Below are 21,889 nucleotides of genomic sequence, written 5' to 3'. Positions count from 1 at the left end.
GTGCCAGCACATAACTGTATTTTCCTGGCAGTCTTCCCACAGACCTCTGCAAGGGAAATGGGGTGCCGGCATGTATTACTACAGGGATTGAAGTCTTACTGCTTTGTACTATTAGAACCAAGCAAAGGACTTCATTAACAAGGCTATATTTTGATGTCACAGAGACAGGAGCTGAATCTTCAATCACCACCAGTTCCTGCTCTAGGGAATCGGTGGCTATAGGAAGGGCAGGGTGTGGCCCAGGGATGGGTAGACTGTGAGGCGATTACAGGGGTTAAAAGTATGGGAGCCCAATCCGCAAGGTTCCAAGTGTGAAATGAATGGAACCTGCTCCCCAGAAAACCTGTTTCTTGCCCAACGTGGCACTCAGAATGCTGGCATGTGTCAGCTGCTCCCATAGCAAGGCATCAAGTTCCAGGCAGCCAAAGGGAATAAGAAAATAATCTTTGTGGATTCTGTTCACACTGAGTGCAGTAAACTGATGCTGTGAGTAATGAGAACCTCCTATTGTCAGAAGTGCCTCGGAATCTAGGGGTCAGGCTTTGAGCTTTGCCATTCACTTGCTGGGCAGTGCCGCCATTGGCTCTGCCTTTGTCTTGACTATATCATGGATCTATGATGGCTCTTTCCCCTAAGAAAATCATCAGTTAATAGTGGCAGCCTCCTTGGGAAGGGTGTCTCCTAAGGCAGTAGCTCTTCACCTTTACACACTCAATGCAGTGGGGGATATGTGCCCATTCATACAGCCATTGATTCGTGCAGCCATTGACTCATGCATTCATTCAGTCAATCAACAAGCATGTTTTTAATTGTCTGCTAGCCAAGAACTGTATTGCAGCTATAGAAAAGAATAAGGTTCATTTCAGTGGGGCTCTAGTTGAGGAGGGGAATGTGAAGATGACTAACGCTACTATGTGGCAGATTGAAATTAGTGTTATAATGGAAGTACAACTACAATAGTCAGAAAGGGAAATGATTAATTTGGACTGGGAGAGAAGGGAAGACTTCCGGGTAGAGGTATCATGTAAGCTGAGGCTTGAAGGAAAATATAATGGTGGGCAGAAGAGAGGGAAGAAGGTCTCCTCCCAGGCTGAGGGAATAGCATAGAAAAAAAGAAGAAAGACATGGGAACTTCAAAGTACTTGGCATTTTTGGTGTAAGGGATGGTATGGAATAACTACAGTATATGGTGTTTGGAGAAATATACAGGCAGTTGAAACTAGAAAGCAAGGTAAGATCAAATGGAAGAACTCTTGAATGCCATGCTAAGGAATTGGAGTCATCAAAGGAATTCAAGGAAGGGAGAGATGCGATTTAACATGTATTTTAGGAAAAGAGTAATTACCTTGTTCCTGTTGCTACAAAATAGGACATTTCTTCTTCCTGGACAGCAGTGGGCCATTGGAGAGAAATGGGTATCTTATCTAACTGGGCCATTGAGGACTGTGTGGGGAGAGAGAAAGAAAGGCTGAAAGAGAGAGGAGAAACCATCGTCATCCAAAGACATCATCCGAGATGGTGCCTGGGTGAATGTGAGAACGCAGACTCAATGGCAGTGCAGGTCCAAATGTGGTAAGGTAAGAGGATGGAGCCAGGATGACAGTGTGTGCTTCCAAGTGAATTGAGTGGGAAATAGTCTCAATTCTCCAAATCCCATTGATGATGAGGGAGGTATTTTACAATTGGAAAGTAGTTATGGAACAAATTCAGAACTAGGGAGGTTTTTCATCTTTCATATATGAGGACACCTGCCCGCTGCTGATTTCTGGTCTTAGATGTTCCCACACCCAGTCTGAATGTTTTCAGGGACTTGAGTTATTTTGACCCCTTGGCTGTTGCACTAGTAATCTTCCTTATGGTTGGGCATTGCCAGGACATTGCAAGCATTTTGGTTGTCAGGTACATTTTTTGTAAGATACATCACCATTGATTAAAATGGAAGGTTACCAGAGTCTGGGTTTTCCCATCCAAGTATATATAAAAGCCTGCCCCAAATGTTTCCAAAGAGCTTTTCATTGAGCATCTCAGAGCCTGGTCTTTGGCGGTGGTGGGGGGGGGGGGTTATGGGCTGCAAGGACACTCCCCCACTCCCCCCGACCCCTCACCAGCAACTGGATTTGGCTACAAGAAGTGACATTTTGTGTTTTACTACTACATCCCCCAAACCCATTGTTGCATACCTCTGTAGCTGTGTCATGCCTGACACTTATATTATAAACAGAGTTTCATGAACCTAAACCATAAAGTAACAATTTTTAAAAAATTATGAGGACAAGAGTGTAATTATTCATTGATTTCTTTTTTAAACATGGTATCAGTTCAGCATTCTTTGTGTGAGACACAAAAGCAAATATAAAAGTTTCCTGGGATTGTATAAAAATTTCTCCTAAACATTTATCCTCAGATTAAAATCCTTTACAAAAGATCCACTCCAACTGAAGAGCCATATCTGGAATTCCAGAGTGGTGCTTAAATATACATTAATTTAAATTATTCAGGACAACTTGATTTTCGAAGCACTGAAAGGGAGTGTATCATTTGGCAGCAGGATGCTTTGGTCTCAGATCCATTCACACACATACCCCTCTACAAGGTAAAATATCAGAGTAGCAGTGTGCTCCCCTTAGGAATTTGGGAGTCTGTATTTCCCAGATGCCATTATCTCATGGTTACCGATTTTGTAATGCCTCAAAAATATCAAAAACATAGCCCATCTCCAAAGCCATCTGGAGTTGGAACTATGAAACTAGGTTGTACAAACGAGATAGGTTTTGTGGCACAATAACAATGCCAGGTGCCTCAGGCACAGTCAGGGTTGACGATGCCTCCTTTCAGTCACTCTCAAACTTCTTCAAAGGCTAATTGATCAGTGTATAGTGAATCCACATCAGTTCTCATTCTCCTCAACTCAGTCCTGTCTGGCTTTTGACTCAACCTCCTACGGCAACTTCTCTCAAGTCACCCATTTCACACCTGCAGCAGCTTCTTCTCAGTCCTCCCTTCTCTTGACTCCCTCCATAACATTCAGCCACGCTCACCCACCGCTCTTCAACATGTTCGCTTCCCTTGCCTTCCGGAAGCCTGTTCTCTTCAGCTTTTCCCCTGGCCCTAGCTGAACAAAGTCTCTGTCACCACATCCTCTTCTTCCACTGATTTTCATGCCTATCCCCATCATGGGAATGAGGCAACCTCTCCTGTGGGAGGTAAAGTCTTTGAGAAGCTGTAGTCCCTGTGGAACTGTTAGGCAACTTCTGGTGAGAAGGCGCTGTAGACAGAAGAGTAGTAGTCGTGACACTCCTCTGGAAGGTGGTGCTAATGCTGGGGCTTGTGGAGGAAGGCCAGCACCCACACTATCCAACATACTGTCAGAGTTTATGGAATGGAGTTGCTCTATTTCTGGGAATATGATTTGACTCATGATGTACCAAAAATAAGTATAGTAGTGGCACATATTATAATGAGATGCGACAGTAAAATGATTTGTTCTTTTCCAAAGGATTAAATGATATTTTTGTTTGTTCATTTCTTAATGGCCGAATGTAACATTGAGGCATAGTTAGTGGTTGAAACCCCTGGAAACCATTTTGTATTAGGATACTAAGCGGCCCGAGCCCTGGTTCAGGGCCAGTGTGGTGGTGGTCCCCTCCTGAAAAGGAAGTTGTCCTAGAAAACGCTCCAGTGAGTCATTAATCAGGAATTCATGAGCCAGAGTGTCCAGCTTTGGTTGTTTACAAAGCCCAGGTGAATCGAATTGCCTAACAGTGCTTTTAAAACCTTTCTGCTCAAGTACCCCATACATCCAAGAAAAAAGCAAGAGTGAACACCTGCCCTTAGGGCCTGGGGCATAACCTGAAGGTCCCACTAAAAATAGGCTATTTTATGAAGATTTAAATGTGCTGCAAATAGTGCATTTCTACTTCATCATACAGCCTTGCATGTTTTAGTATATAAAATAGTGTGATTTCTTCCATCTTCGATCCGTAGGAAAATGTGCCATGTTTATGCTATGGCTCCTTGTACCCATAGCCCACTGCAGTGTAACCTGAAGATACACAGACCCCAGATTGAGAAGCAGGGGATTATAATAAGAGAGGCCGTGCCTTAGCTGATGGGAACATCCATTGTTTTCTATCAACATCCCTTTTTTGTTACTGAAGATATTTGCAGGTTAGAATGAGTCATGCCAATGAAGTGGGCATCTCACTGCCCCAGCCCTCTTCCCGAAGAGGCCATTGGATTATTCCCAGAAATTATGGTCATTTACTGGGCACAGTTGGCAGCTCACTTGTTTGTCAAAAGGCATATTGTGAAATGGACCCATTCTAAACGGAGGGCCCATTAGAGCCCATTAAAAACCAGAGTCTTCAAGGGTGGCAAGTTCCTCCTTGTCCAGTCTGTGAAGAAGAAAATCTAGACTCTCTGAGACCCAAGGGTCATTTGCAAAGTCACTTTGTTCTGCATTCAAGCTCAAGTAATCATTTCACACCTGAAAGTTTATGGGAGTGGGGGTTGGGGGGAGTTGATATGGCTGAAAGAGGGATGTGTTGAGCGGAGGACAAGTAAACCAAGATCTCTTTGGAATTCAGAAGTGATTGGCAGAATCCAAGGGCTTCTGGGGGAAAGGGTTGTTGAGTGAGCAGTATTGAAAATAAAGCAATTTCTCCAGAGACTTCCCCCAATTTCAGCCTCTGGGGTCTGCCAGGCAATGTCCTGGAGGTTTCACATATTCATGTTTTGGGGCCAACTGTACGCAGCAAATGCAAAACACAGGGATAGCAGTTTTTCTGTTACTATGTTAGGGCCGGATTGAAGCCATCTGCTGGTGCAAGCTTTGGCAAGGAAGAAACATCCGTACTCGGTTTAGTGACAGCATTCTCTCCCCTGGCATCTTGACAGCAGCTCTTCTTTTAGCTGCCCTGTGAGGTCTGCTTCTTGGTGTGGATAAGGCCCCTGTAGCAGTGTATTGTCCCCCTTGATGTCCAGGCACTTGGCAGGCCAGCATTTGCTTCCTATTATATGCTTAAGACCCCAGTGGCTTTGTAAGATCCCACAGGCTTCCTCTCACTGGCTGACAGATCCTCCCAGATGCCTGTGCACCTTTGCTTGCTGCACCCGGGATCTTGCATCTTTCCTCCAAAGCGTTGGGTGTGCTGGCTTCAGTGTGAGTTATGCTAAGGTCAAAAAAAGAAAAAAAAAAGCAAAACAACAGGCCACCTGGAATTGATTTATTGCTAGGGTCTCTCCTCTTAAGATTAGAACAGTTTAAGAAGAAAGGGGATTCAGAATTTGGTAACTGATTTACATAAACCAAAAACTTGCATCTCCAGAGAAGCAACTGGATGATCTTGCTGCCTTTTGGAGGCTCTGCTGGGGGCAGCCTCCTGGGCTGCTGTGGGTAGAGGGGTGATTGCAACCTGCAGCAGACCATGCTCCGTGCCAGGACCCAGGAGTCTCAGAATCAGAAACAAATAAAAGGAAACTTTCATTGGTCTGTGTAATACCCTGATTTAGCCAGGCCAGCAACCCAGGACTCCAAACGCCCAGGATGGGACAATTTCTACTTTAGGAGCTTTCTCAGGGAATTCAGGGGGAGATACTGAATAACTAAGGGTGATGGGGGTGGGGTGGGGGGGATCCCCCACTGCTTGTTTTGCCTGATGCCGGAAAAACTTTTCAACACAAACAAGGGCAGACCTTAATGACTGACTATTGTTTTAAAGGGATTATCTAATCTGCGACACAAAGGGCATGAGGGCAAAACAAGAGTCAGGGTTGAGTGTGTAATTAGTACAGATTGTTGGGTCTACCCTCCGGGCATCTGATTACACATAGAAACAGATTTTGGGATTTAGCCTGAAAATCTCCTGCTGGCCATCGACAATCAACTCCAAGACAGAAAACCATTTAGGTGCATTTTATAATACGCACTTAATACAACAAAGATACGTTCTGGAAGATCACTAAGAAACATAAATAAAAGAGAATGGTTTGTGGCGATTCCTCTAATACATCTGTTTTGTAGTAAATTGAGAATTTGGGGGTTTGGAATACATTTAGCTTCTCTGGAGATTTAAAAAAAAAATTTTTTTTTTAATGTTTGCTACTGGCCGATACCCAGATACCGTTCCCACAGGCGTCTTTTTTTTTCCCAAGACAAGATGTCTGACAAGCTTCACCCACTTCAGGCAGCCCTCCACACTGTTACCGACGAGCTTTCTAAAAAAACACAAATCAGACTGTATGATTCCCTTACTTCAAAACCTTCAATGGCCTCCTCTTGCCCACAGAATAAAATCTTGGCATTCCTAACCCACTGTAATCTGGCTCTTTCTTGCTCATCCTGCTTTACCTTTCATCACCCAGCACACGTGTGCATGCACACACACACACACACACACACACCCCCCACAATGATGGACACACTATGTCCCTTCCCACCATGGAAGTTACCGTCTTCCTGGAATAAACTTTCCATTCAGCCCCGCCATTGTTCCACCCATCCCTTGTGGTACAGATTATATCTCAAGTGTTCCAAGTCTTCCACGTCCTTCTATTTGGAATTTTTATCTCCCTCCTTTTTACCCTCATGGTGTTGTGCACAAGCCCTTTCTATTTTCTGTTCAGGTATCTAGTTGGTTTGTTTATTCATTTGTTTTCCTTGCTGGAATATGAGCTCATTGAAGGCAGATCCTTCTAGCTCAACCTTTTTGGACAGAGTAGGCTAGCAGTTAGGTTTGTTGAACTTAGTTGGATTATATTTTCCCCTGTCCAGGAATGTTCATGTTTATCTTTGATCAAAACTTGATTTCCTCTGTCTCCCATAATGCTTCCATGTTGGGTTAAGCTGGACCAAACCATATGTCCTCTTCATCTCTCATCTTCTTGCAGGCCCAGAGTGGCTTTGCTGGGATTCCCCAGCAGAATAAACCACCAGAGCTATGGGATTGAGCAACAAGCATTTGCTAATACTGAATGGGGTGCCTCAGAAAAACTTGTAGCCACAGCTTAAGAAGCACCGGGAGGAATAATTCTGAATATACTAGGGGCCAAGGTAGAAGACTTGGCCCAGTTTTGTCTCTGAGGAACCTGATGGTCTTGACCATCATTGTTGATTTTTTTCACAGAAATAACAGTGATACGATAATTCCCATTCTAGATCCCCTAACCCGGAGCTCTTTCCAGTATTTCACAAAGCTTAACAAAAGCAAAGCTACCTAATCAAATATGCAGTTGGTTTGAGGTGGAAACACTGACTTTTCTCATGATTTTTGGAAGTTCTCTTTAACAATAAGTATTTCACTTTCCTGATATTTTTCGAGAACAAATCCTTTACTACTTAATCACTGCACTCTGTTTGGTATCCAAAAACTTTCAAGTGTTGAGGTCAGACATGGGTTCAAATAGCACCTCTGCCACTTACCAGCTGTGTAAATATGGGCAAAAAATTAATCTGAGTTTTAGTTTCCTCATCAATAAAATGGGAATTCCAATACCCACCTCATAACATTGTTGAGAATGTTAAATTAAATGAGATGATGTATATTAATAACTTAGCACAATGTCTGGCACACAAGGCCTCAATAAATGGTAGTCATTGTTAAAAATTCCAAACATAGGGTCCAAGAAGTAGATATAAAAAAGAGGTCTTTGGTGGCAAAAAAAAGATTAGAAACTACTGAATGTAACATAGCTGCTGGGTTATCGTAACTGCTCCAGTGGGCAATATTTAGCGGTAGCTGATTATTTGAAGAGCAAAATAAATAGTGTAGGCGTGGAGTGGTAACATTAATAGATGTCATTTCATCTTGATGTCGGGCAAGGGGCATTATCCAGAAAAGGATTCTGAATGCCTTGCCGAGAGTGCTTTCATTTCAGAGCAACCCTAAAAATACTCTTCATTTAAGTTGAGAAGTTGCCGCGAGACTCAAGGCTGGGCTTTCAACAGATACAGCCATATGTGTTCTCGACTTTGGTGAAATCCGATCAGGACCTAAGCCTGTGCTATCCTCGCTGACTACAGCTGACCTCGGCCTTTTCTGTGCGCCCTGCACGGCTCACCTTTCCGAGAAAGAGGTCTGATCTCCAAGGAGAGCGTTGCTCTTTGTTCTTTTTCTCCTCTTATTTTGTTTGCACACATTTAGTCTTCAGGTGGGCAGAATTTAGATTATAGTCTGCTAAATTGCTTTTCCCTGGGTAAGAGGGTTCCCCAGAAAATTCATTTTAAATTCTTATCAGCGCCTGAGAGAAGAATAACTTTCTCAGCTTTGAGAGAAGAAATTTCAAAGCAAAATATTGTCAGATTCAGGATGTATACCAAGATATAGAGTTAGGACATCACTTCTTTATATAGTACTGACAAATAATTAAAATTATAGTTAGTAACAAAATAGAAGTATTTGGATCAAAAGAGTCAAGGAAACAGGTAGTTTTTACAAATTAAAAGGAAAAACCTCAATACCCATTAGACTGAAAGGCAAAGGCTATGAACAGCTATACATTGAGCAATATAATTACCAAACTAAAGCACAGGGAATATTGATCCATACTAGTAAACAAATACATGCAAATTAAAAAAACCTGGCAATATCATCTTATACTGACTAAAATATCTTTTTTGATTGAGTCATAGTGAAATTGCTGGTGGTATCATAAATTGCGATTGCCCTTCTGGAAAGTGGTATTGCAGTCTGTGTAATCAGACCCTTGGCTTTGATCACCTTGACCTTGCAGCCTGTCCTACCAATTGCTAGCTTCAGAGCAGCCCTGGTTCCTTGGCCCTGCCCTGAACACATCCTGGACCCGCTGAGTCCCCCACACTTTCTTCCTGTGACTTACTGAGCATTTCATCCCCTGTAAGAGGAGCTCTTCCTTCCTCTTCCTTCCTCCCCTCTGTAAAATCCCAGTCATTTCCTCTGTGCTCATCTCAGTGTCCCAAAGGAGTCTTGCCAGCTCCCTTGACCCAGGGCCGTTGGCTGGCGAGGTCGCCCCATCTCATCACCTTACCAAGCTATCAAAATAGAAACATTGGAGCCCAAGCATAGAAAAGCAAAGGGAGAAGATGTGACCTCTCTCTAGCTGGAAAATCAAACCAGAAAGAAACTGAGCCCTGGGCCAGGTTCCAGCCATCTTGAATTTCCTGATAAACCACTGTCTTCTTAGATTTGCCTTCTGTGAGACTTTCACGGTAGGACTACCCCAACATCCTGATTTCTTTTCAGAATCAGGAACATATCTGATGTAAACAGTAGCCAGTCAAAGAAAGATAGGCCGTGTTCCTTACCCACTAGCCTCTCCTGAGTCTTTATTTTCTAAGTTTAAATGCTGTGCTATAGATCAAGTTTGCTTTTTGTTTTTGTTTGTTTGATTTGTTTTATTTTAAACTTTTGATTTTGAAATATTTTCAAACTTACAGGGCAGTTACAAAAATAATACAAACTCCATACAGAGAAATTCAACATATGCCACACTCCCAGATATCCAGATCCACAATTTTAACATTTTCCCACATTTGCCATATCATTCTATCTATCCATCCATCTATTTATCAGTCCATTTTCTGAACACTTGAGTGTAGTTTGTACACATTATGATCCTTAACAGTGAATCCTGCCACATACATTTCCTAAGAACAAGGCTGTTCACTTATGTAACCACCTTAAGTGTTAGTATCAAGTTCAAGATATTTAACATTGTTATAAAGCTTATAGTCTATATCCCAATTTTTTACATGTTCCAGTAATGTCCTTTTGAGCCATCTCTCCTCCCTTGTTAGATCCTGCCCGGGATCATATAGTCCCTTTAATTGTCATTGTCTCTTTAGTTGCTCTTTCTTTTTTTTTTTTAAATTGTGGGACCGTACATACAACATAAACTTTCCCGTCTCGACCCCTCCCAAGCATACCATTCAGTGGGATTAATCACATTCACAACTTTCCATTACTAAAACTTTCCCATCTCCCCACACATATTAATTTGGGAAGTTTTCAGACATTATTTCTTTGAATATTCTCTCTGCCCCTTTTTGTTCCTTAACCTCTTTCTTCTTCTTCTTGGACTCCCGCGATGCATATATTAGTATGCTTGATGATGTTCCACAGGTTCTTCAAGCTCTGTTCACCTTTCTTCATTCTTTCCTCTTTCTGCCCCTCACATTGATGATTTCAATTGTCTTCTTTTCAAGTCCACTGATTCTTTCTTCTGCAGCTCCATTCTGCTGTTTTACCGCTCTAGGGAATTTTTAATTTCTGTTACTGTGGTCTTCAGCTCTCTTTGGTTCCTTTTCATAATTTCTCCCTATTGATACTCTCTTTGTGTTCATCTATTGTTTTCCTGATTTCCTTTAGTTCTTTGTCCATGTTTTCCATTAGCTCTTTGAACATATTTAGGATCATTGTTTAAAGAGTCTTTGTCTGGTATGTCCCAGGTCTGATCCTCCTCTTTGATGGTTTCTAATGCTTTAATTTTCTACTTTGCCTGGGCCGTCACATCCTGTTTCTTTGTTGTTTTACAATATTTTGTTGAAACCTGGACATTTTTAGATTTTAACATGTTACTGCTGGAATTTAGACTCTGTAGCTTCTGTTCCTTAAGCTTGTATCCATCCAGCTAGTGTACTAGTATTATGACAGTGCTTTCCTTGATTGCCCCTAAGAAGAAGGACAAAAAGAAAACACCTTTCCTAGTCTTTGCAGATTGACCTGTGTAAGTGCTCTCCTTCAGGGCTTATCCGTATAATGAGTTTAGAGACTAGCTCCAGGCCAAAAGCATAGGGGCCTCCGTGGTCTTGTCTGCCTACCTGTCTTGTCTTGGGCATTTATGCATATGTGGTCCTAGGAATTCCTCCATTTGCACAATTCCAAACGTTTCCTATTTCCTAGGAAACAGCTTCCCCACAGTCCCGGGCACTGCACAACTTGACTGCTGTCCCACATCATTCTGTAGGAGAGCTTGGTTAGCTACCTTCTATATGCAGGGCAATTTCTGGGACTGCAAGTCCCTCAGGCAGATTGGGCCAGACGTGCATGCTCCCAGTATGTGCGTGAGGGTTACTCTGCTTGTTCTGGAACTGGGTGCAGATAGGTGCGCTGGGAGCCCAGGCTGGCTCCACACCAAGCTGATGAGTGGTGGGGGCGGGGCCAAGAAGGGCACCATGAAATCCTCCCACTTTTAAGTAGCCTTTTCTCTTGATTCAGCACTTGCCCTGTTACTGCAGTCCTTAAACTGTTTTCTGGAGCTTTGAGAAAAATGTTTCTGCCAGTTCTTGCTAGTGCTCAACACCTCTATGAGGAAGGGGGCTGGCGATGGAGCCCAGAGTTGTCACTTTGCCATCTCCTGTTTTATTTACTTTTTTAAAAGGGGAATGATAGGACCTTACAGATAAATGAAGGAATATTTGGGAAAAATAAAACAACTTTCAATAGCAAATTACCCTATCTTCTAATTAAAGCAAGGATTCCAGGACACAGAAATGTGCATGGGATGGGGGGCCCAGGAAAAGTACACTGGGTGGCCACAACAGCCCCCCCCACCTGACACACACAAGCACAGATGAGTAGTCACCCATGCAGCACCTTAAAATTTGATACCAGTGAGATCTGGTGAAAATGACCTTCCAACACAGCCTTGCCTGGGAGGAGATGTTGCAAAGAAACAAGCTGCACTCTGGAGTATGGGCGGAACTAAAGGGGGGGTGGGGCAGCCAGCCAGGTCCCATTCCCTCCCCCTGGGTGTGTCTCTAGAAGGAACTTCTCTTGCCATCTCCTTCCATTCATGCCCTGCCTATCCCACCGCCCCAGTCCTCCAGTCTCCTTCCAGACTCCTGGCAGCCTTCCTTTCAAAGAAATAGATCAGAGCTGAGGCATCTCAATCGTCCAGAGGAGTTTTTAAGCTGTGAATAGTGTTTGCCTGATGCTGTCAGTACTTAAAATCCTTCTTTTCTTCTGGCAGAACTGGCTTATGATCTGGATGTGGAAGACGCTCCTGGAAGCAAGCAACATGCGAATCAGAAGGACAATGAGATCACCGCCTCTCACAACCTTGGGAGCAGCCATTCCCCACTGAAGGTTTTAACCAGTGTGGCGATCTATGTGGTGTGCTTTTTCTTCCTGGTGCACTGACTCCCTAGTGCATGGCACACGTGCTGCCCTTCAGCACCCTGTGGTCCTACTCTATAAAGGGAACCACCTTCTTATTTTTTTCTATTTTTTTATCTTGTATACCTCTTCCAGCCATTGAGTAGAAGACTAACCGTGAGTTATGTTTTCGAAAATCAAATGGCATCTTTATGAGGAAGATAAAATTTTAGTGGTAGTATAGATTGTCCTTTTGCAAAGAAAAAAAACGAGTTGTGCCAAATTATTTTCCTGTTTGGCTGCTTGTACATGTTTACCATGAGTCTCTCTCTCTCTTTCTCTTTGCATGGATTTCTTTGAAAAAAAATAATAAATGCTCAAATAGAAATGTATTGTGTCTTTTTTGCAAGCCCTCGTATATGGTGGCCAATAATGCTTTCCTCCTTTTCAACCAGCTTTCTATTCAGTATAACAAAATCATGCCAGGCCTTAACTAGGGTTTGTTTTTTTTTAATGCAGTTTTATTGAGATATATTTACATAACATACAGTCCTCCAAAGTGTACAATCAGTTGTTCACAGTATCGTCATATAGGTGGGCTTTCATTACCACAATCAATCTTTGAACATTTTCATTACTCCAAAAAAGAAAATAAAAATTAAAATGAAAAAGAACATCCAAAACATCCCATTCCCCTCCCCCCATTGTTCATTTACTTTTTTAATACAGTTTTATTGAGATATATTCACACACCCTACTGTCATCCACAGTGTATAATCAATTGTTCACAGCACCACCATACAGTTGTGTGTTCATCACCAGAATCAATTTTTGAACCTTTTCCTTCCTCCAAAATAAAAACAGAAGCAAAAAAGAACACCCCAAACTTTCCATCCCCTCCATCCCACCCTATTCTTCATCTAATTTTTGTCCCCATTTTCCCACTCATCTGCCCATACACTGGATAAAGGGAGGGCAAGCCACAAGGCTTTCACAGCCACACAGTCACACTGTGCAATCTACATAGTTATACAATCGTCGTCAAGAATCAAGGTCACTGGGTTGCATCAACTAAGGTTTTTGAAAACACCCCTTGGCAGGGGGGCGTATTAATCTTGGTCCTGAGCCCCAGTCAAAAATCCACTCCCTCCCAGCATCCACTCAATCCACAGTCTCTATTTAAACACCTTGGGTTGTTGGAATGTCTTGCCTATGAAATCAGAGGTATCTCAAAAGAGTTCCAGGTTCTCTCTTTATAAATGTTGTACCCAAATAGAAGTCATCTGGCAGGAGTGGGTAACATACATGTGCATGATTAATATTCTTCCTTACTGATTCCACGTTCACGTCTTGCTTCCACCACTACCACCACGCAACCCAGAGAGGCGGGCCCAAACAGTGGAAGAAATAAAGCGGAAGCCACCTCGCTGCTGCTGTCTCGGGCTTGCTGTCAGTCACAGCTCTCCAAGGGTTTGTCACATGGCAGGGCCTGCAGTTGCCCTGGGTCAGGTTGCAAAAGTTGTCATCGGGAAACCCGTGATTTATAGGAAGCCATGCTCAACTCTTGGCCTAAGGTGAGCTTCAACATTCTTTCATTCCACAACTCAGTTTTGAGTATGCATTAGGTGGACCAGGGTACTATATCCCTACACCATCCCTACCAGCATGGAGCTGAAGGCCTGGCACCAATACTAGTTCCAACATGGACTTTTTGTCAGTTGTGGGCTTAGTATTATTATTTAAGTCTGTTTTTTTTATTACACGTACAACACCACAAAAAATAATGGCGCTTATGCAGATACTCAAACATTCTGCTGCAAAAGAGCCTAAGGAATAACCAATTTGCCCCTGTTTATAATGATCAGCACATTGCCCTTTTGCCAGGTCAATCAAAACATTGTTGATTCCTTCTAAAGGGTGAGAACTTAATTCCCAACTGAAAGCAAGGTGTTGTTGGTGGGTTGGGAGTTGGTCCTGGGAGAGGCTGAGTTCCGGGAGAAGTTCGTGGAGAGGGTGAGACTCAGGGAAGGGCTATCAACAAATCTCAAGGAACGGACGGGGAAGCCCCCTTTGATAGTAGGAGGTGGTCCCAGTGAGGTTCTCTGATTTCTGTCAGAAGGCAGGAGGTTACCACTCAGGAAGCAGAAGGTGAATTTCTCACAACTTACCATACCCCGCTCCTGCTGTCACCAGCACACTTCTGTCAGGTTCTCCTGTGGTGCACAGGTTTCCAACATCCATTTTTGTCCTCTGCAGAAATTCTCACAACCACAAAGTGGAAATCCATTTAGCGTTTCCTTCGATTGGTTTTGTTGAAGTTAAGACTATGGTCCGCTGTATGTGTTAACATGATTGCAATGATTTGTAGCGGTTGGTAAGACTTGAAAGGCAAAATCTATGTTTTAAAACCGTTATTATTTGTATTGGAATGGGGTTTATAAGGACCTTTGGTCTTTGATTCTCAAGGTTTAAATATGGGGAAGGTTTGCTCCTTGGACGCAGAGTGTGATATTCTAACAATGCCAGACTAGAAGAAGGATTTAAAGCCACTTATCACCTAATAACTGCACCTGTCATTCTACATGAAAGTCTATATTTAATGTGGCAAAAAATAATTTGTGGCTCTAAGGCTGAGTCTGCACCTACAAGCAGGAGGAGAAGGTTTTTAAAGGCCATTTCTCCTCTCTGGGATGTGGAGGAGATTGTCAGTTTTCACACACCCATCTCATGCATCCCCAACCCCCTCTCTCAATCTCAGTTTCTCTGTTGTAAAGTAGAGAATTCGGACAATATTTCTAGCCTCTTTCTTGCTCCAATTTTGCGGGACTGTTGGTCCCTCTGCCCAGCACTGGTGTCATGAAAGTGTTTTTCCTTTGTTGCCGCTCAAGACTTTTCCAGCCCAATATTATGTCTGACTTGCTTCAGTTCTCAGAACATGACCCAAGCCCAGCCAGGATTTCTGCCATCTTGGTACACTCTGCAGGCTGTGGTCCATCCAGATTGACATTTACTTTTTCTCACTTGCCTGTCTGTTTCAGCTTTTTGTCCATGCCTTTTCCTATCCCTTTATCTTTTTTTATTCCTCTAGTCCAGTTTCACAACTAGTTAATGGCTTTTCATCTTTGCAGCATTTATTCCACCCTTTGATTTAAACTCCCTACACCTGAATTACATTAAGATGACTATTTTGTCTTTAAAATGGGCCTGGTGACTCTCAGAGATGAGTCCGGCCCTGGCATCGTGGGATTGAGAATGTCATCTTGACCAAAAGTGGGAAAAGAAAGGTAACAAAATAAGGTTTCAGTAGCTGAGAAATTTCAAATAGAGTTGAGAGGTCATTCTGGAGGTTATTCTTATGCATTATATAGATATTCCTTTTTAGTTTCTAGTGTATTAGAATAGCCAGAAGGTAATACCTTAATCTGTTGAACGGTAATCCAGAACACTTGATTCTTGATGATAATTGTATAACTATATAGCTTTTATCATGTGCCCATGTGATTGTGAAAACCTGGTGACTGGCACTCCCTTTAATCAGTGTATGGGCAGATGAGTAATAAAATAATAAACAAAAATATATAAATAATAGAGGGGGATAAGGGGTATGGGATGGTTGGGGTGTTGTTTCTTATTTCTTTTTTCTTTTTTCTTTTTTTTTTCTTTATTCTGGAATGATGAAAATGCTCAAAAATTGATTGTGGCCCTGAATGCACAACTATATGATGATACTGTGTGATTGTATACTTTGAATGGATTATATGCTGTGTGCATGTATCTCAATAAAATTGCACTTTAAAAAAAATAGGCCTCTCTCTCTAACTAAACCACCTTGGCAAGTGATCTCACTGCCCTCCCCCCACGTGCGATCTGACTCCCAAGGGTATAAATCTCCCTGGCAATGCAGGATAGGACTCCCGGGGATGAATCTGGACCTGGCATTGTGGGATTGAGAAAATCTTGACCAAAACGGGGATGTGAAATGAAACAAAATAAAGCTTCAGTAGCTGAGAGATTTCAAATGGAGTTGAGAGGTCACTCTGGTGGACATTCTTAAGCACTATACAGATAACACTTTTTAGGTTTTAATATATTGGAATAGCTAGAAGTAAATACCTGAAACTATCAAACACCAACCCAGTAGCCTTGACTCTTAAAAACGATTATATAGCGATGGAGGGCGGGGCAAGATGGCAGACTGGTGAGCTGTATGTTTTAGTTACTCCTCCAGGAAAGTAGGTAAAAAGCCAGGAACTGCGTAGACTGGACACCACAGAGCAATCTGTCTTTGGGCATACTTCATACAACACTCATGAAAACGTGGAACTGCTGAGATCAGCGAAATCTGTAAGTTTTTGCGGCCAGGGGACCCGCGCCCCTCCCTGCCAGGCTCAGTCCCGGGGGAGGAGGGGCTGTCAGCTCCGGGAAGGAGAAGGGAGAATTGCAGTGGCTGCTCTTATCGGAAACTCATTCTACTAATTCAAACTCCAACCATAGATAGACTGAGACCAGACACCAGAGACTCTGAGAGCAGCCAGCCCAGCAGAGAGGAGACAGACATAGAAAAAAAACAACACGAAAAACTCCAAAATAAAAGCAGAGGATTTTTGGAGTTCTGGTGAACACAGAAAGGGGAAGGGCGGAGATCAGGCCTCGAGGCGCATATGCAAATCCCGAAGCAAAGCTGATCTCTCTGCCCTGTGCATCTTTCCTTAATGGCCCTGGTTGCTTTGTCTATTAGCATTTCAATAACCCATTAGATCTCTGAGGAGGGCCGTTTTTTTTTGTTTTTTTTTTTTTTTAAATCCTTTTTGCTTTTTCTAAAACAATTACTCTAAGAAGCTCAATACAGAAAGCTTCAAAGAATTGAAATTTGGGCACGTCAAGTCAAGAGCAGAACTAAGAGAGCTCTGAGACAAAAGGCAATATTCCAGTGGCTGAGAAAATTCACTAAACAACACAACTTCCCAAGAAAAGGGGGGTGTCCGCTCACAGCCACCATCCTGGTGGACAGGAAACACTCCTGCCCATCGCCAGCCCCATAGCCCAGAGCTGCCCCAGACAACCCAGTGTGACGGAAGTGCTTCAAATAACAGGCACACACCACAAAACTGGGCGTGGACATTAGCCTTCCCTGCAACCTCAGCTGAAGGTCCCAGAGCTGGGAAGGTGGAGCAGTGTGAATTAACAAAGCCCCATTCAGCCATCATTTGAGCAGACTGGGAGCCTCCCTACACAGCCCAGCAGCCCAGAACTGCCCTGGGGGGACGGCACTCACCTGTGACATAGCACAGTCATCCCTCAACAGAGGACCCGGGGTGCACAGCCTGGAAGAGGGGCCCACTTGCAAGTCTCAGGAGCCATACGCCAATACCAAAGACTTGTGGGTCAGTGGCAGAGACAAACTGTGGCAGGACTGAACTGAAGGATTAGACTATTGCAGCAGCTTTAAAACTCTAGGATCATCAGGGAGATTTGATTGTTAGGGCCACCCCCCCTCCCCGACTGCCCAGAAACACGCCCCACATACAGGGCAGGCAACACCAACTACACACGCAAGCTTGGTACACCAATTGGGCCCCACAAGACTCACTCCCCCACTCACCAAAAAGGCTAAGCAGGGGAGAACTGGCTTGTGGAGAACAGGTGGCTCGTGGACGCCACCTGCTGGTTAGTTAGAGAAAGTGTACTCCACGAAGCTGTAGATCTGATAAATTAGAGATAAGGACTTCAACTGGTCTACAAACCCTAAAAGAACCCTATCAAGTTCAGCAAATGCCACGAGGCCAAAAACAACAGAAAATTATAAAGCATATGAAAAAACCAGACGATATGGATAACCCAAGCCCAAGCACCCAAATCAAAAGACCAGAAGAGACACACCACCTAGAGCAGCTACTCAAAGAACTAAAGATGAACAATGAGACCCTAGTACGGGATATGAAGGAAATCAAGAAGACCCTAGAAGAGCATAAAGAAGACATTGCAAGACTAAATAAAAAAATGGATGATCTTATGGAAATTAAAGAAACTGTTGACCAAATTAAAAAGATTCTGGACACTCATAGTACAAGACTAGAGGAAGTTGAACAACGAATCAGTGACCTGGAAGATGACAGAATGGAAAATGAAAGCATAAAAGAAAGAATGGGGAAAAAAATTGAAAAACTCGAAATGGACCTCAGGGATATGATAGATAATATGAAACGTCCGAATATAAGACTCATTGGTGTCCCAGAAGGGGAAGAAAAGGGTAAAGGTCTAGGAAGAGTATTCAAAGAAATTGTTGGGGAAAACTTCCCAAATCTTCTAAACAACATAAATACACAAATCATAAATGCTCAGCGAACTCCAAATAGAATAAATCCAAAAAAAACCCACTCCGAGACATATACTGATCACACTGTCAAACATAGAAGAGAAGGAGCAAGTTCTGAAAGCAGCAAGAGAAAAGCAATTCACCACATACAAAGGAAACAGCATAAGACTAAGTAGTGACTACTCAGCAGCCACCATGGAGGCAAGAAGGCAGTGGCACGATATATTTAAAATTCTGAGTGAGAGGAATTTCCAGCCAAGAATACTTTATCCAGCAAAGCTCTCCTTCAAATTTGAGGGAGAGCTTAAATTTTTCACAGACAAAGAAATGCTGAGAGAATTTGCTAACAAGAAACCTGCCCTACTGGAGATACTAAAGGGAGCCCTACAGACAGAGAAACAAAGACAGGACAGAGAGACCTGGAGAAAGGTTCAGTACTAAAGAGATTCGGTATGGGTACAATAAAGGATATTAATAGAGAGAGGGAAAAATATGGCAAACATAATCCAAAGGATAAGATGGCCGATTCAAGAAATGCCTTCACGGTTTTAACGTTGAATGTAAATGGATTAAACTCCCCAATTAAAAGATATAGATTCGCAGAATGGATCAAAAAAAATGAACCATCAATATGTTGCATACAAGAGACTCATCTTAGACACAGGGACACAAAGAAACTGAAAGTGAAAGGATGGAAAAAAATATTTCATGCAAGCTACAGCCAAAAGAAAGCAGGTGTAGCAATATTAATCTCAGATAAAATAGACTTCAAATGCAGGGATGTTTTGAGAGACAAAGAAGGCCACTACATACTAGTAAAAGGGGCAATTCAGCAAGAAGAAATAACAATCGTAAATGTCTATGCACCCAATCAAGGTGCCACAAAATACATGAGAGAAACATTGGCAAAACTAAAGGAAGCAATTGATGTTTCCACAATAATTGTGGGAGACTTCAACACATCACTCTCTCCTATAGATAGATCAACCAGACAGAAGACCAATAAGGAAATTGAAAACCTAAACAATCTGATAAATGAATTAGATTTAACAGACATCTACAGGACATTACATCCCAAATCACCAGGATACACATACTTTTCTAGTGCTCACGGAACATTCTCCAGAATAGATCATATGCTGGGACATAAAACAAGCCTCAATAAATTTAAAAAGATTGAAATTATTCAAAGCACATTCTCTGACCACAATGGAATACAATTAGAAGTCAATAACCATCAGAGACTTAGAAAATTCACAAATACCTGGAGGTTAAACAACACACTCCTAAACAATCAGTGGGTTAAAGAAGAAATAGCAAGAGAAATTGCTAAATATATAGAGACGAATGAAAATGAGAACACAACATACCAAAACCTATGGGATGCAGCAAAAGCAGTGCTAAGGGGGAAATTTATAGCACTAAACGCATATATTAAAAAGGAAGAAAGAGCCAAAATCAAAGAACTAATGGATCAACTGAAGAAGCTAGAAAATGAACAGCAAACCAATCCTAAACCAAGTACAAGAAAAGAAATAACAAGGATTAAAGCAGAAATAAATGACATAGAGAACAAAAAAACAATAGAGAGGATAAATATCACCAAAAGTTGGTTCTTTGAGAAGATCAACAAGATTGACAAGCCCCTAGCTAGACTGACAAAATCAAAAAGAGAGAAGACCCATATAAACAAAATAATGAATGAAAAAGGTAACATAACTGCAGATCCTGAAGAAATTAAAAAAATTATAAGAGGATATTATGAACAACTGTATGGCAACAAACTGGATAATGTAGAAGAAATGGACAATTTCCTGGAAACATATGAACAACCTAGACTGACCAGAGAAGAAATAGAAGACCTCAACCAACCCATCACAAGCAAAGAGATCCAATCAGTCATCAAAAATCTTCCCACAAATAAATGCCCAGGGCCAGATGGCTTCACAGGGGAATTCTACCAAACTTTCCAGAAAGAACTGACACCAATCTTACTCAAACTCTTTCAAAACATTGAAAAAATGGAACACTACCTAACTCATTTTATGAAGCTAACATCAATCTAATACCAAAACCAGGCAAAGATGCTACAAAAAAGGAAAACTACCGGCCAATCTCCCTAATGAATATAGATGCAAAAATCCTCAACAAAATACTTGCAAATCGAATCCAAAGACACATTAAAAAAATCATACACCATGACCAAGTGGGGTTCATTCCAGGCATGCAAGGATGGTTCAACATAAGAAAAACAATCAATGTATTACAACACATTAAAAACTCGAAAGGGAAAAATCAATTGATCATCTCAATAGATGCTGAAAAAGCATTTGACAAAATCCAACATCCCTTTTTGATAAAAACACTTCAAAAGGTAGGAATTGAAGGAAACTTCCTCAACATGATAAAGAGCATTTATGAAAAACCCACAGCCAGCATAGTACTCAATGGTGAGAGACTGAAAGCCTTCCCTCTAAGATCAGGAACAAGACAAGGATGCCCGCTGTCACCACTGTTATTCAACATTGTGCTGGAAGTGCTAGCCAGGGCAATCCGGCAAGACAAAGAAATAAAAGGCATCCAAATTGGAAAAGAAGAAGTAAAACTGTCATTGTTTGCAGATGATATGATCTTATATCTAGAAAACCCTGAGAAATCAACGATACACCTACTAGAGCTAATAAACAAATTTAGCAAAGTAGCGGGATACAAGATTAATGCACATAAGTCAGTAATGTTTCTATATGCTAGAAATGAACAAACTGAAGAGACACTCAAGAAAAAGATACCATTTTCAATAGCAACTAAAAAAATCAAGTACCTGGGAATCAACTTAACCAAAGATGTAAAAGACCTATACAAAGAAAACTACATAACTCTACTAAAAGAAATAGAAGGGGACCTTAAAAGATGGAAAAATATTCCATGTTCATGGATAGGAAGGCTAAATGTCATTAAGATGTCAATTCTACCCAAACTCATCTACAGATTCAATGCAATCCCAATCAAAATTCCAACAACCTACTTTGCAGACTTGGAAAAGCTAGTTATCAAATTTATTTGGAAAGGGAAGATGCCTCGAATTGCTAAAGACACTCTAAAAAAGAAAAACGAAGTGGGAGGACTTACACTCCCTGACTTTGAAGCTTATTATAAAGCCACAGTTGCCAAGACAGCATGGTACTGGCACAAAGATAGACATATAGATCAATGGAATCGAATTGAGAATTCAGAGATAGACCCTCAGATCTATGGCCGACTGATCTTTGATAAGGCCCCCAAAGTCACCGAACTGAGCCATAATGGTCTTTTCAACAAATGGGGCTGGGAGAGTTGGATATCCATATCCAAAAGAATGAAAGAGGACCCCTACCTCACCCCCTACACAAAAATTAACTCAAAATGGACCAAAGATCTCAATATAAAAGAAAGTACCATAAAACTCCTAGAAGATAATGTAGGAAAACATCTTCAAGACCTTGTATTAGGAGGCCACTTCCTA

General features: G+C 42.0%; 1 protein-coding gene across 1 annotated transcript in view; it reads left to right on the top strand.

Moving 5' to 3' along the window:
• Positions 1–12,463, top strand: part of GPC3 (glypican 3) — a 561,164-nt gene extending 548,701 nt beyond the window's left edge. Inside the window, exon 8 of the mRNA XM_037821919.1 lies at positions 11,947–12,463. Coding sequence (XP_037677847.1) covers positions 11,947–12,116 — 170 coding nt within the window. The 3' untranslated portion in view covers positions 12,117–12,463. The remainder of the gene's footprint in view (positions 1–11,946) is intronic.
• Positions 12,464–21,889: the final 9,426 nt, after the last annotated feature.

Source organism: Choloepus didactylus, chromosome X (genome assembly GCF_015220235.1).
Source record: "Choloepus didactylus isolate mChoDid1 chromosome X, mChoDid1.pri, whole genome shotgun sequence".
Classification (NCBI taxonomy): Eukaryota; Metazoa; Chordata; class Mammalia; order Pilosa; family Megalonychidae; genus Choloepus; species Choloepus didactylus.
This window is presented reverse-complemented; position numbering and strand designations above follow the sequence as displayed.